Source organism: Meles meles, chromosome 14, assembly GCF_922984935.1.
Source record: "Meles meles chromosome 14, mMelMel3.1 paternal haplotype, whole genome shotgun sequence".
Taxonomy (NCBI): Eukaryota; Metazoa; Chordata; class Mammalia; order Carnivora; family Mustelidae; genus Meles; species Meles meles.
In genome coordinates, this window is record NC_060079.1 from 22,323,399 (window position 1) to 22,337,871 (window position 14,473).

Below are 14,473 nucleotides of genomic sequence, written 5' to 3' on the forward strand. Positions count from 1 at the left end.
TCTAATGGTGACTAGTAGGTGTGCCTGTATATCTAGTTCACGCCTGCTCTGAATGACTCCTATCCTCTCTTCCATTAGTCAGGAAACTTCAGGAAACAGTGGATTTACTAATGAAGACACTTGACAAGGTAGAATCCTAACTTAACTTTTGTGTAGGAAAGAGACAGAGAGTAGGAGAAGGTTCACAGACAGACCCAGGGTGATGAGATGAAACTAATATTTTACAGGGAGGAGGGACTGGTGGTTCGGAGTTCTCCTGCAAAGGCCACTTGGAGCTGGAGTTAGTATCTCGGACCTAATCGGTGACTGTGATCACTATTATAGGGCCCCTGAGTGAAGAAGGGGGCCTATAATACTTTAATAATCAATAGAGAAGCAGTTTTAGTGGTGGGTTCAGGATCAGCTGATGACATGCCCCATGCATGTGTGTGCGTGTGAGAGACACAGACAGTAAAGAAGACAAAATTACTAATTCCACTGATATTGTGAAATAAGTGCAGCGTGGACTTAGTCATAACCCAATGTCTGAACTGAAAGGATGAGGAGGAGTAGAACATCTCACCAGGAAGGCAGTGACAGGGAAATCTATCTACTGTCATAGAGACACTAGGCTTGGGGTAAGTCGTCAAGGGAAGAAGAGCAACTGAGTCCCTCTGCCATGTGTGATTTGGTTTGGTGTTGTTATACATGAGATTAGATTGAGAATGTTTCAAAGTAGGTTAAGTAGAGGGTGAGAGAAGGCGCGCTGTCCACATTTCTAACAGAAGAAGGAAAGGAAAACAGGAACAAAGCCTGAAGGTGGCAAACATAGACATGTACCTCATGGGGGCACCTGGGTGGCGCAGTCAGTGAAGCATCCAACTCTTGATTTTGGCTCAGGTCATGATCTCAGAGTCCTGAGATCAAGGCCTGGGTGGGGCTTCGCACTCAGCAGGGAGTCTACTTAAAATTCTCTCTCTCTCCCTCTCTCAAAAAAAAAAAAAACAACCCTGCTCACACATTTCACACAAGAGTGTGATGTGAGCAATGTGGCCTATAGCCCAAGCGATGTAATTACATGTAATTTCTTACGCCATTATCCAATGCACCCATTTTCTGTAAATGTTAACGTTAATCCCTCATTTTTTAAAAGCACTGTTCAATATACTAGAAATATGTGAGGGAACCCTGGATAAAATGGTTTTCTCCGTTAAAAGACAATGCAGACTAGTTTTCCATATGGACCTTCTCTCACTGGGTCTAAACATCTCAGGCTAAAGCGACCTTCCTGTGTCACGAAAGGTCCCTTATATTCACACTCTCATGAGCACTGATGTTAAGATGTGGACATTTTAAAGAAACTGAAGTTGTTTTCTTTTGGTTCAATAAGATTCTATGCTACAGAAAGCGAGATTCCAGGGAAAGTGTCTACCAAGATCAAGGCTATCAGAGCCATTCAAAAGGAAGGAGATATTGTATAGAAATGAAAAGAGACCCCCAGCTGGAGCTCAGAAGCCGGTATCTGTAAGTTGTACTAACCCCTTCCTCTAGTTTGTTAGCAGGTGTCATGTCCTACAGACCTACATGCACATGTTCCTAGGGTACAAGCCCATTGCTTTGGAGAACACTTGTTTTGTCCTTATGAGCAAAATCATTCTGCACTGAGCATTAAAGGGGTACTTCATTGGACAACTCCTAGTTGTATTTCCTTGGAAGTATCCTATGTTCTAGTTTTAGTTTTCCTACAACTTAAAACCTTTTGATTTCTTTAAAGAAATAAGGTTTTTCTAAATAGAATAAGTGAGTCACATTGCAGCAGAAAACGGGCTGCATTTCATTCCCTTAATTTTAATGTGTTACATATAATTGAGAAATTTTTAGTATATAGTCAGGGTGATTTTTTTCCTAGAGATTCTCTAGGCTTAGTTATCTGAATCCACGTCGACGGAGCATAGAACCTCTTAGTTCATGATAGTGGAATGCTTCGGGTATATAAATAATAAAATGGCTATTGTCTCTTCATTGAATTGAATTTTTAAAGAAGATTATGAATGTATGATTAGAGGGCTATTTGGGCGTATGTTAACTAAGTGTTTACTTGCTACATAGACATTTTAGAAAATGTGGGGGTGTATAGATAGATTTTGAAACTATTAGTTAAGTTATTGCTCTTTGTTTGATAGACTATGGTTTTACTTACATTAAAGAAATGTGAAAGTCAGGGAACCTGGCTGGCTCAATTGGAAGAGCATGGGAGTCTTGATCTCGGGGTCATGACTTCGAGCCCCAGGTTGGGTCTAAAGATTACTATAAAAATAAATAAATTAATTAACTTAAAAAAATTTTAAAGTATTTGTGATTTAGAATAGTCTGTAGCAGACTGATAGGAGAGAAAAAAACACCTAAAAGATTCCAGGATGGATTAAGTTACGAGAACAAGTCTGATGTTCTCATTACCACTTGGGATTTTAAGGAAAATCCTAAAGAAGCTGTTAATTTCCTTCCAGTACTTTTCTCTATTTCTAGCCATTTTTCAACAAATAGTTAATAGTACTCTGTTTGGGGTTGTATATAGGTAAAATTGCAAAACTAAGAAACATATATCACACTTTAAAATATTTTTTAAATGAATGTATAATTTATGTCTAGACTAACAGATCAAATTTTATACATTTACTTTAATGTTTAAAGTAAACTATATGAAGTTGCCCATTTTTTAAAAAGATTTTATTTATTTATTTATTAATTTAGAGAGGGAGCACGAGCAGAGGGAGGGGAGAAGGGAAGAGAGAGAGCAGACTCCCTGTTGAGCCCAGGGATCAGATCTCAGAACTTGATGTTCTTGATCTCAGAACCCTGAGATCATGACCTGAACTTAAACCAGTCTGAGTCAGATGCTTAACTGACGGAGCCACCCAGGTGCCCTAAACCACCCAGGTGCCCTAAAGGTGACTTTTTTTTAAGTTAAAAATGATCCAATATCTACAATTCCATATGGTTCCTCTAACATATGTAGGAACCACACAGCATTAGAAAGAACAGAGAACAGAGTGTGTTGCTTCTTCACAGTGAGGAAACCTCGGTTTAAACCGTTTGGTTATTTATATTTCCAGCCACCAGTCCTAGGCCTTTCCAGTGGTTTGAACCTCTTTCTCTCTTTTGTTATCATCTGTTATGTAAGCAGTTGTTCTGGCTGTTGTTGAATTGGCCCTAGTTTGCTAGTTAGCAACAGGGTCTTGGCTGGTTTTCATCTGTTAAGTTGGTCTGGTTCTTGTCTCATAACGTAGTAGCCTCACTTAACTGTGAGACAATCATTTGTTTCTGGTTCTCCTGCTGTCATTCTGTTCTGGTTGGAAAGGGCAATGAGGTGTAGCTTGGGGCCATAGCTAATATGCCGTCACAGCTGTTAGATGACTTTCCGTGTGTTTACTTGGGAAGAATGACTGAATGAATCAGCATCGTCTTTCCTTCAAGTCATGATGACATCTTAGATTTAGTTCATCAGCAACTAAAAATGTTATGAATCCCCAAATTTGTGACTTGTGCAGTAACATTTATTCTCCCATAAAGTACAGCAAGATGTAAAGAAGTTTATAAAAATAGAAAATAATAATACTGAGTTTAGTTTCAGAGCTTGAGTATGCACATTTCCTAGCTAAGCATTTTTGGTAGACATACCATGAAATATGCAGGATTCCTCTTCACACCTTAGTAAAATTGTAAACTACTATGCTACAGTAGGACTTGCTCTTCTAAAATATTTTCCAGTTCTAGGATTTGGGGATTTTAAGATTATTTACTTTGAAAAATGAGTCTAGAACAAAAATGACAAAAACACACCTACAGTGCCTTATTTTAGCTGTGGTCACTATCACACTGTCAGTTATTATGGATTTTAATTTTGTGTCTTCAAAATCTCTCCTTTTCTTTTTGATCCTTCAGACAAAAATGGTAGAAAGGCCCAAACTTACTGCAATGCGTGGACATTATGACTATTATTATGCCCAACTTGATGTGTTGAGGAAGAGAGTGCACGAACCAATTTACCACTGTGTTCCTCAAAAAGATTCTGGAGTTGAGGAGAACTATAATCAGGAAGAAAGCCATAGTCCATCACCAGGTCAATGGTAATGTTAGAGTCTAACTTGAACTTTGGTCCTCTGAAAATATTTTGATATACCAACATTTATTCTGAAGCCCTCCCCATTCTCCTAAAACAAATAATCCAAGAAGAACTTCCAACTCTTCATCTTGAATACCTAATTCACAGTTCCCTTGATACTGTTTCATCTCAAATCTGAAGTAGCTTATCTTCTTTTTTTTTTTTTTAAAGATTTTATTTATTTATTTGACAGAGAGAGATCACAAGTAGGCAGAGAGGCAGGCAGAGAGAGTGAGAGGGAAGCAGGCTCCCTGCCGAGCAGAGAGCCCGATGCGGGACTCGAACCCAGGACCCTGAGATCACGACCTGAGCCAAAGGCAGCGGCTTAAACCACTGAGCCACCCAGGCGCCCCCATAGCTTATCTTCTTATTCATGGAGCCATTGAACCATGAGCAGAAATTCATACTCCTGAATTTTTCCTGGTTTTTTTTTTCTTCCTTCTAGTAAGTTCCACCATCTGAGAGGAAGAACATAGTGGTATACATATCATTTTCCAAAGAAATTATTAATATTTTTTCTTCCTTCTAGTAAGTTCCACCTTCTGGGAGGAAGAAAATAGTGGTATATATATATCATTTTCCAAAGAAATTATTAATATTAATCCATAATAATTGAATTATAATCAAGTTATTTAAGACATAATGAAAAGTGAAATATCTTTCATTCAGTATCTATTTTCTTAGGATCTTTCACTTGTGTACCAATGTGAGAACCAGAGGTAAAGGAATGGGTACCATCTTGCTCTCAAGGAGCTCAGAGCACAGTTTATAAAATGGAGAAGCAACTGGGGTGGTGAGGTCATTGATCAGATACCTGCCCAAAGCGTGAGAAGAACCTGGCATAGGTTTTTCTTTTTCCCTCCAACACACTGTAGACCATGGATGGACTGATCTGTCCTGAAGGAAAAATCACCCCATCAGAATATTTTTCTGTTTGATCCTCTCCTGTATCCCCAATTAATACAGTTCTCTTTGCTTCCTTTCTTTCTGATTCCCAAGTATGCATTCTGTAACTTTGAACTACTTCTTGAATTTGGAACTTTCAAGCCACCAGTGAACGGTGAATCTCATTAATAAATCTCACAAATAAATAAAATCCACTTCTGAAATTAGTGCCTACGACTAGTAAAAGTTCCTACTCAAGCTGAACATTTTTATTTTCTAAGGCCTGCGGAATACCTTCAGAGGAAATGTGAAGCCCAACAATATAAGCTGAAAGTGGAAAAGCAGTTGGTAAGTAAAATTCCGTTCTGCGGGGCAATCAGGAATTTCCTGCTCACAAAGACTCATGGGTCCTTCCTTAAGTCAAAGTGCATTCCACATAGATGGTCAAGACCACCCTCCACCTTCTCCAGTTTTTAATAGCTAAAGAGGAATAATGGAAATGTGCTTGAATCAGGGTGTTGGAAGCCGGGTTTCTTCCCTGGCTCTGTCACTTGCTGTGTGACGTTGGGCAGGTCATACGACCTCTCTGAGCCTCAGTTTGCTTTTTATAAATGACAGTTTGGAAGTAGATGAGCTTCTGAGGGTCCCCTTCAGTGTTAAATTCCTTGATTCTATTTTATTAGAATTTCATACATTTCTTAAAGGTGACTATTGTGTTTTATGTGAAATGAAATATACACTTTAAGTGTAGTGTCAGAGTTCTGGGGCTGAAGGAGGCCGGATGTGCATCCTATTTCTGTTACTCTGGTTTTGGACTGCTCAAAAGCTCTAGTTCTATTCCCCTGCTTAACCTGATGCCCTAGGGCAGCTCAACTTTTATAGAACTTCGATTTCACAAATTATAGTTCAGTAGTTCAGAAAATGAATAGAGGTGTCTTACATGGTAGCCATAAAATATTGATTGCTTTGGATAAACAACACAAAGGGTTTTACTAATGTTCTTTGCTTTTTAAACATGTCATACTGAAATTAAGAAAATTCTACTGCCCGCTCCCCAACAGTGAATCTGACTCACGATACAATTCTTAATTAAAGGAAAGGCTCCGAGGTTAAAATGAGAAGACATTTCTAAAAGGCCAGTATGCTTTATAAATCATGTCATTCCATTGACAGGGTCTCCGTCCATCTTCTGCTGAGCCGAATCACCACCGGAGACAAAAGCGAAGAAATGATAGAGAAGAGCCTCGATTCCAGGAGCTGCAGATCAGGAGAAACGAAGTGAAGGAACAGGTTAGAAACGGTCTGATTCGGGTCTGCCAGGGTCCCTGCACCCTTGCCCCTCGCGCTGCATGGGCTATTACTTGTAGCGCTACGCCTGAGGGAGGGCCTTCTTGCACAGTCCTCAGACACACTCGTGGGAAGCTCCTTCCCGGGAGTTTCTGGGGATACAGAGATGAGGAGTTCACTTCCTCAGAGAACGCAGCAGAGGGAGGGTCATAAAGCTTTTGGCCTCGGGTTGATAAAGTAACTGTCCACCATCACCGTTTTTGAAATTTGTATTCGTGTCCGAGGGTAGCCTTAAGAAAATTTAACAAACCAGGTGGTTTAAAACACCAAAAATGTATTGTCTCCCAGTTCTGGGGGCCAGAAGTCCAAAATGAAGGTGTCAGCAGAGCCCTGTTCCCTCTGAAACCGGAGGGGAATCATTTGCTTTTTGCCGATCTTTGACAATCCTTGGCTTGTGGCTGTGTGACTCCGCTCGCTGTCATCCCGTGGCTGTGTTCCCTCCAGGGACACCGGTGGTGTTGGATTAGGGCCCCACTTGACTCCAATGTGACCACAGCTTAGCTCAACTAGCTGCATTTGCAATGACAGTGTCTCCAAATAAGGTCGCGTTCCGAGGTACTGGGGGTTAGGATTCCACCGTATCTTTTTTAAGGGGGGGAACAAGTTCAACCTGTGAAAGTGGAATATATAAAGGAATTGTATGTCACGGATGCATTTTGGGTTTTATATAAAAGTGAGATCGCCGAAAGCCCCCTGTCACTCCCAGGGAGGGAAGGACCGCAGCTGAAATGTAAGGCAGGTTATCGTCTTTGGGGACACTGGGTTTTCCAATTCTTCCTGTTGATCACACAGTCTTTAAATTCGTAGGCTGTGTAGAGATTACTCAGCTCAGTTGTTCACCAGCATTTAAAATGTTTGGATTGGGATTGTCTTCCAGGAATATTGGAAGCAGTTAGAGGAAATACGCCAACAGTACCACGACGACATAAAGGAAATTAGAAAGAAGATGGGGAGTGAACTGGAGGTGAATACATTTTTCTCCTAAAGGAAACTGAGAGCTAACTAAACTTGTCATAGGAAAGCTAACATTTAATTGAAGCTTTTATCATGGCTTACCTGAGACTACCCACACTGCTGAGGACACCTGAGACTCTCGTTTGGGAATGGGTAGTATTAAAAATATTCGTTGTCTCCCTTGTGAATCAGTCAGTGCTCACTGACAGAGCAGCTGCTTGACACCAGAACCAGATTAGAGGCAGAGAATAAGTCCATGCCCATAAGGGAGGGAACAGGATGAACATTTACTGGATTCATCTATATTGAAGAAGCCTCATATGCAGGGGTAAGGTTCAAAAGTCTGGATAAGGCCACGTTTGAATGCAGTTGACTTGACTGATTCTTGAAAATTCTTTAAAGTTGCCCCATTGGAAACTCATTCTTCCATCTCTCAGATCACTGTTTTTTTCAGTAGAGCTCCAGATGAGATAGCTGGCCTGTGTCTGTAGACCATGTTGCGTGAAAAACACACGAATGTTTGACCAGAGAACCACCATCCTGGAACGCTGCTCCTGTAAGAGGCCAGTGGTTCCGAGGCCTGCCGAGGACACGGCTGGCCCCCGGCTCACATGCATGTAGTGAAATTGCCCACACCGCTGGCCTGGATTTCTTTCTCCTTCTCCCCCACCCCTGAGGGCACATAGATGAATGAATGTGGGTGAAGGGAGTGTAGGGAACAACTCAACAGTACATACTTGGGTTTTGAAGCAGAGTCTTCATACACATTATCTCCTTTTACTCCCCGTGATAAGAAAGGCTAATAACTCATCCAGAGCTACTTTGATATTATGAGGTGGAGTAAACATCTGATTCTGAAAACTCGACTCTTTCTAACATACGCACTTCTACTCACAAAGAGTTGGAAAGACATGACACACATATATGAGTGATGACTGAGCGAGACTGAATATAATTAAGCTCTGTACGTGCCCAGGAGTAAGGAGGAGCCAGGAGAGCGTTTTCATGGTCTAATCTGGCCTGAGAAGAGGAGCGGAATTTGGGGAGGCAGAGCTGAGGGGGAAGGCATTCTGCAGGAACCACGTAGAGGTCCACACGGGACTGGAGGCACTGGAGGGGAAAGTTGGAGATGGTTCTCTCCAGAGCACAGGCTGGTTAATGGTGAGGAGCCTCAGCCTTCTTTTTAAGGCACATCTGTGATGGGAAACCCGAGTCCAGGACGGATTGATAGACTTTTCTAGAGAGACCAGGAAAGATGGATGTGGGGGATTGCCGAGGGCAGCCACCGGGGAAAGGACCCGGAAGGAGGGTGCTGTTCCAGCCACTTTCAATGATGGAACTTGGGCAGTGGGAGGAGAGCGTTTCCTCACTAGATCCCACTCAAAACTGGCCACGGTCCACACTGTGGACTTCAGAACCCACAAAGAATTAATCCAATTGACTGAGTATAATTTGTACTTTTAGGAGGACTCAAAAATAAGTCATAAAACCTATTTAGTGAAGAAAAGCGACCTGCCCATCCACCAAGAGGCACCTGAGGAAGGAGCGCGTATGCAGGTGATGGTTATAATGAGGGGATAATGCATTTCCCAGCGAGCTGCCTCTGGTCCAGAGTTTCTCAGCCCTCACTGTGCAGGGGAACTGTGGGCGAGAAGGTTCTGAAAAGCTCAGATGCCTGGGCTCCAGCCCAGATGGTCTGGAGTGGGGCCCAGGAACCCTGTTTGCAGCAGCTGGCTGGGCGATTCGGGGAGCAGCCGAGTATGAGAGCTGCTCTCGGGTGTGTATGAGAGCTCAGCATTCTGGATAATGTTCAAGTCAGGGTCAGACACATTGGTCAGAAGTCTGATGGTTAACGTCTTTCCACTTCAAGCTTGTGTTTTTGGTGGGAGGAGGGAGCTGGGCAAAGATGAACTATCCCATGGCTCTCAAGAAGCTTTTTGGTTTTTTCCCTTCTGGGAGGTCTTTCACCTTTATCTTCAAGGTGCCACAAAGGCCTGGTGAAGGGCAGGTGAGGGAGACCCATGTTGAGTGATGACCAAAAGTGTCTTGCCTTGTGTGAAACCTTGGGACCTTCCATGATGTGATGCTGGGGAGCTCTACAGTGGACGGAGTCATGGGGACGGGGTTCAGGAGTCTAAGATAGTTGTATTTTAAGGAAAATAGAGAAATAGGACACTTCTACAATTGAGACAACCAGACTACACAATCCAATCAGACAGCCAACCTCACAAAGAAAGTAAGATTCAAAATCACAGTTCTGTTTCATAGTTCAGGACCTTGCAAGGCAGAAAAACAGCCTTCCCAGGGTTGTGGTGCAAACGGGTAATGGTGAGTCAAGGCAACACATCTTGTATGTGAAGTACCTACCGACGTGGCAGCAATTACTTCTCAAGGAGAGATGACAGAGACCTTGTGTAAAGTGGTGGCGAGAAGACAGAATTAAAACACACACGCGCGCGCGCACACACACCAAGGAGACTCATGCTTCTGGCTGGAGAGGGGTCGTACCATTTACTAAAGACTGGGAAGAGTGGGGAGCAAGCTTGCTGTGAAGGGCAATCAAGAGTTCCACTTCGGGGGCGCCTGGGTTGCTCAGTGGATTAAGCCGCTGCCTTCGGCTCAGGTCATGATCTCAGGGTCCTGGGATTGAGCCCCGCATCGGGCTCTCTGCTCCGCGGGGAGCCTGCTTCCTCCTCTCTCTCTGCCTGCCTCTCTGCCTACTTGTGATCTCTCTCTCTGTCAAATAAAAAAAAAAAAAAAAAGAGTTCCACTTCGGACATCAGTTGAGTGAGAGGAAGTCTGAGGGCTTCAAGGCCTATGCAGGGCGCCGACTTCACTGCCCCCCAGCTCAAAACACGCTTTCCCCAGACCTTCATATACGCACGGTACAACAGCATCCCAGGGGTCACATCGAATGCCGAGATCGGCTTTTCCCGCGTGACTCTCAACCCGTGCTCATCTTCTATGCTATTACCCTATTTTATTTCCTTTCATCACCTAGTACTTTCTGAAGTTATGTTGTTAATTTACCTCATGGATTACCCATTTTATTCCAATAAAATATAAGTTCCATGTCAGCAGGGACCTTTGGTCACCTTCGCTGCACTAACGCCCTGTGGAGGACAGTGTCTGGCCCATAGTGGGTACTCAGTGTGGGTTTGTGGAAGGAATGTCAGAGTAAAGATGTTGCTAAGTACGCGGCTGAGTATGTGAGCCTGAAGCTGGTGGGGGTGGGTGGCGGGCGAAGAGCAAACCCGGAGACACCATTTTGGAGTCCTCGCATAAAGGTGGGGCTTCTCTCCACAGGAATGGCTGAGACCGCTCACTGAGGAAGAGAAGGGCAAAGGGCCCAGGACCGGACCCTGAGAAAGCTCAGAACTTACAGCTCCTTTGACATTCTTGTCATTTACCCACAGTCTTCTCTTCTTTGAAATTGCCTGTCGATTTTTAGAGCCTTCACCTTCCTTTTTACTATTATGAGCTGTGCACTTTTCTTGTTTTCCTGATCACCATGGTAAGCCTCTTAAGGAAGGGCTCCCGTAGACAAAATTACATTCTTAAATAAATAAAATCTTTTTTAAAGTGGTGGGAGGGGGCGCCGGGGTGGCTCAGTGGATTAAAGCCTCTGCCTTCGGCTCAGGTCATGATCTCAGGGTCCTGGGATCGAGCCCCACCTCGGGCTCTCTGCTCAGCAGGGAGCCTGCTTCCTCCTCTTCCTCTCTCTGCCTGCCTCTCCTCTCCGTCTCCTTGTGATTTGTCTGTCAAATAAAAAATTAAATCTTAAAAAAAAATTTTAAAAAGTGGTTGGGGGGACACCAGGGTGGCTCAGTCGGTGAAGTGTCAGCCTTCAGCTCAGGTCGTGGTCTCCTGGTCCTGGGACAGAGCCCCGCCATCAGGCTCCCTGCTCAGTGGGGAGTATGCTCTTCCCTCTGCCCCACCTGCCTCCCTCTCTCTCTCAACTAAATAAGTAAAATCTTCAAAACATTCTTGAATTAGCTTAGGTTGTACTGGACCAGAATGACAAGCACTGTCACACTGTGGAATTTTCCCCATTGCAATGCCCCTGTTCAGTGTATTAATATTTCAAGTTAATGGGTGCTGTGTCCAAGTTTTTAGTGAATTATTATTAACTTTCTTTTACAAAGACATGTTTTTATTCTCAAATTAATCATCGGATTCAACCCAGAAGTCAAATAATATGAATAGACCATGCTGTGAATTCAGGGATTGTGAAACTGTAATTGTTTGATCAATATTAAATGCTAGATATTAATTTTTCTCTAAACTTGCAGGACATTGAGAGAGACTTGAAACAAATGAGAGTTCAGAACATAAAGGAAAGTAAAATTCTAGAACAAAACTGTAAAGCTAAGGTAATAATCATTTTGTCTTACGGTGTCATATTAAACGGCTTGCTGGGGGGTCACCACCTTGCAATCTGGGTTGCCTACAGGATTCTCCCCCCTACTATTTTATGGAATTGCCTAATTCTGTGATGTTTGACTAATGGCTTTAAGTATGCGTAATGTCAAATACGAGTTGTGATTTTAACATTTTTATTGGATTGCTAAACATTATTTTCCTTGCTTTCTTCTAGAGAGGGGTGAAGTTTGAAATTAGTTTAAACCAATGTATTTCTGATGAAAACACCCTCCAAGAGGAAGAGGTATGCCATTAAGTATTTATTTCCATTAACAGGTATAAGAAAAACGAGTGTCTTAATAGCACATTTAATGAAATTTTCCATAGGGTATAGGGAGAATTTTCTTTAATCTTCACAGAAGGATCTCTGGTGTTCAAACCAGTCTTCCAAAATGCCTTTTTATCTTCCCACTATCTTTTCATTGAGATTATTCCCTCAGATGGATTATTCCAATTTAATTTTCTTTTCTCTTATAAAGAAATTATTTTCCTCATAACACGAACTCTCTCTTGTCATTGCCAAATTAAAATAAGAGACTTAATTATAGTCAACAACTAATACACTTATCTAAAAAACTGAGCAGATATCCTGAAACCATGCACATTTATTTAGGTCTTAATTAGTTATTGATAACTTTGTGCTGGTCTTTGGGTGAATCTCAGTTATGCCCTCCGGCTCTCATTGACGCAGTGATAAAATGGACATGTATAGTAAACTCAAACCTCATTTTATTACTTGCATTCAACATCTTTTTAAATCCTACTTATTAAACAGACCTGCTAACAAATATCAAGATCAACTGATTTGTGTTTCCATTTCACCTTCTCTAACTTTGCCTTTTAATTGACCAAAAGTTATGTGTGTGGATGTAATAGGTTCTGTACCACATCTGATACTCAATTTCTTTCTTTCATGTTCTTCATTAGCAGAAGAATGTTTAATGTTATCATTTCTTCCAGATTTTTTGTTTTGAATAGACTTCATGTTTTAGAGCAGTTTTTTTTTTAAGAGTTTATTTATTTATTTGACGGAGAGAGAGATCACAAGTAGGCAGAGAGGCAGGCAGAGAGAGATGGAGGAAGCAGGCTCCCTGCTGAGCAGAGAGCCCGATGTGGGGCTTGATCCCAGGACCCTGGGGTCATGACCTGAGCGGAAGGCAGAAGCTTTAACCCACTGAGCTACCCAGGCTCCCCTAGAGCAGTTTTGAGTTCATGGCAAAAACGAGCAGAAGGTACAGAGAGATTTTCCATCTATTCCTGGTCGCCTCACATACACAGTCCCCCCCACTGGGATGGAATATTTGTTATGATGACATAGTTTCACTGCCCTAAGAATCCTCTGTGCTCTACTTACCTTTGATTTTTTTTCCTACCATTTTGTCACATAGGGACTTCTCAAAGTGGTGACTGTGAACTCTCACCTCTTTGAGCATTTGGCATTTTGGTGTCCCAGAACCAGGAGGATCAAAGAGGGCCTGTTTCTGGGTTGGAGGGCTATAGCCACAGTGCTCCCGTAAAGCCAGGAGCTGAGGTTGGCCTGCTGGTATAAAGGGATGGAGTCAACAGTTTTATCTTCCAGGATGTTCACCCTTTGTTACTCGATGCTTTGGTGTGCTTGAAACAGAGTGATCATTTTAGTATTGATCAGGGAGTGTCAGGAGGAGTTTTAGGGACCCATACTGGGAACATCGTGCACCTAAAGCAGGGTGTGGGCAAGACAACCTTGAGAGCTCTGTAGAATGAAACCTCAGGAGAATTTTATCGAAGGCAGCAAGTCTTGGATAAAATCAAGTTGCCACATGATAGGTGCTTGTCACTGTTGACAAGGAGAAGAGATAAACACACTCCTGTTTCTATCTTGTTCCAACATACTTCCAGTTTTAAAATGCTATAACTTATTGGTTTAATATACATCTACTGAATACTTAGCATATGCCTTGGGAAATGTCATTACTGGAAACACGCAAAAAATTTTTAACATACTTCTTTTCTCAAAAATATGTCTTGTCATGAAACACTGTGGCCTTGCTTTAGGCAATGGATGTGCGCAATAAAACTGTGACCTTTAAGGATGGCATGAAGCTTAAGGAATATAAATGTGTGAAGGAGTATGATGAGTATACAGACAAAGCATCTGAAGAACTCTGTGGCCCAGAAGCAGGTATGTGTCGCCCTTGGAAGCCGGAGAAGAGAAGGGATATTTTGCCAGCAGTCCACCACAGTCCCCGGCCTCACTCACCTGCAGCGTCATTGTCCCTTTGCTGGGCAGAGCCCCTGGTCCTCTGCCACCTGAGACCCAGGCCTGGCTCTGTGCTGTCCCCAGCCAGCAGCTCCACGCCATCCTCTTTCCTCATGATCTGCTGGAAGGCTCCATGGACAAGTCCCAATAGCCTCACACACTCTGCATTTGTCCCCTTGAATTTCAGAGCTCTTCCTTCCCAATGACCCTTTATTTCGGGTACGGCCAGCAGCAGCCTGGCAGTTCTCGCTGTTCAGCTGGGGTGGGCTCTGCCCTCAGATGTCTCTGGAGTATTCCTCCTTCGTTCTCTCTGCCAGTGGTTTCGGGCCCTGTCACCTCTCAGCGGCGTGGTGAGGTAGTGAGTGCATGGACTTTGGAGACAGATGGGAGTTTGGAAGGTGGCTCTGCCACTTTCTGACCAGGTGACCTTCCACAAGTGACTACAGTGCTCTGAATCTCAGCTTCCTCTAGGAATGGGGATAACG

General features: G+C 42.9%; 1 protein-coding gene across 3 annotated transcripts in view; it reads left to right on the forward strand.

Annotated features, from left to right (window-relative positions):
• NEK5 (NIMA related kinase 5) overlaps positions 1–14,473 on the forward strand; it is a 63,003-nt gene that overhangs the window by 24,625 nt on the left and 23,905 nt on the right. For all 3 annotated transcript variants that reach the window (XM_046028172.1, XM_046028170.1, XM_046028171.1), the window contains 9 exons: positions 1,370–1,503; positions 3,922–4,106; positions 5,308–5,374; positions 6,200–6,316; positions 7,251–7,337; positions 8,792–8,884; positions 11,620–11,700; positions 11,925–11,993; positions 13,784–13,910. In XM_046028172.1, the coding sequence (XP_045884128.1) occupies positions 1,370–1,503; positions 3,922–4,106; positions 5,308–5,374; positions 6,200–6,316; positions 7,251–7,337; positions 8,792–8,884; positions 11,620–11,700; positions 11,925–11,993; positions 13,784–13,910 (960 nt within the window). The remainder of the gene's footprint in view (positions 1–1,369; positions 1,504–3,921; positions 4,107–5,307; positions 5,375–6,199; positions 6,317–7,250; positions 7,338–8,791; positions 8,885–11,619; positions 11,701–11,924; positions 11,994–13,783; positions 13,911–14,473) is intronic.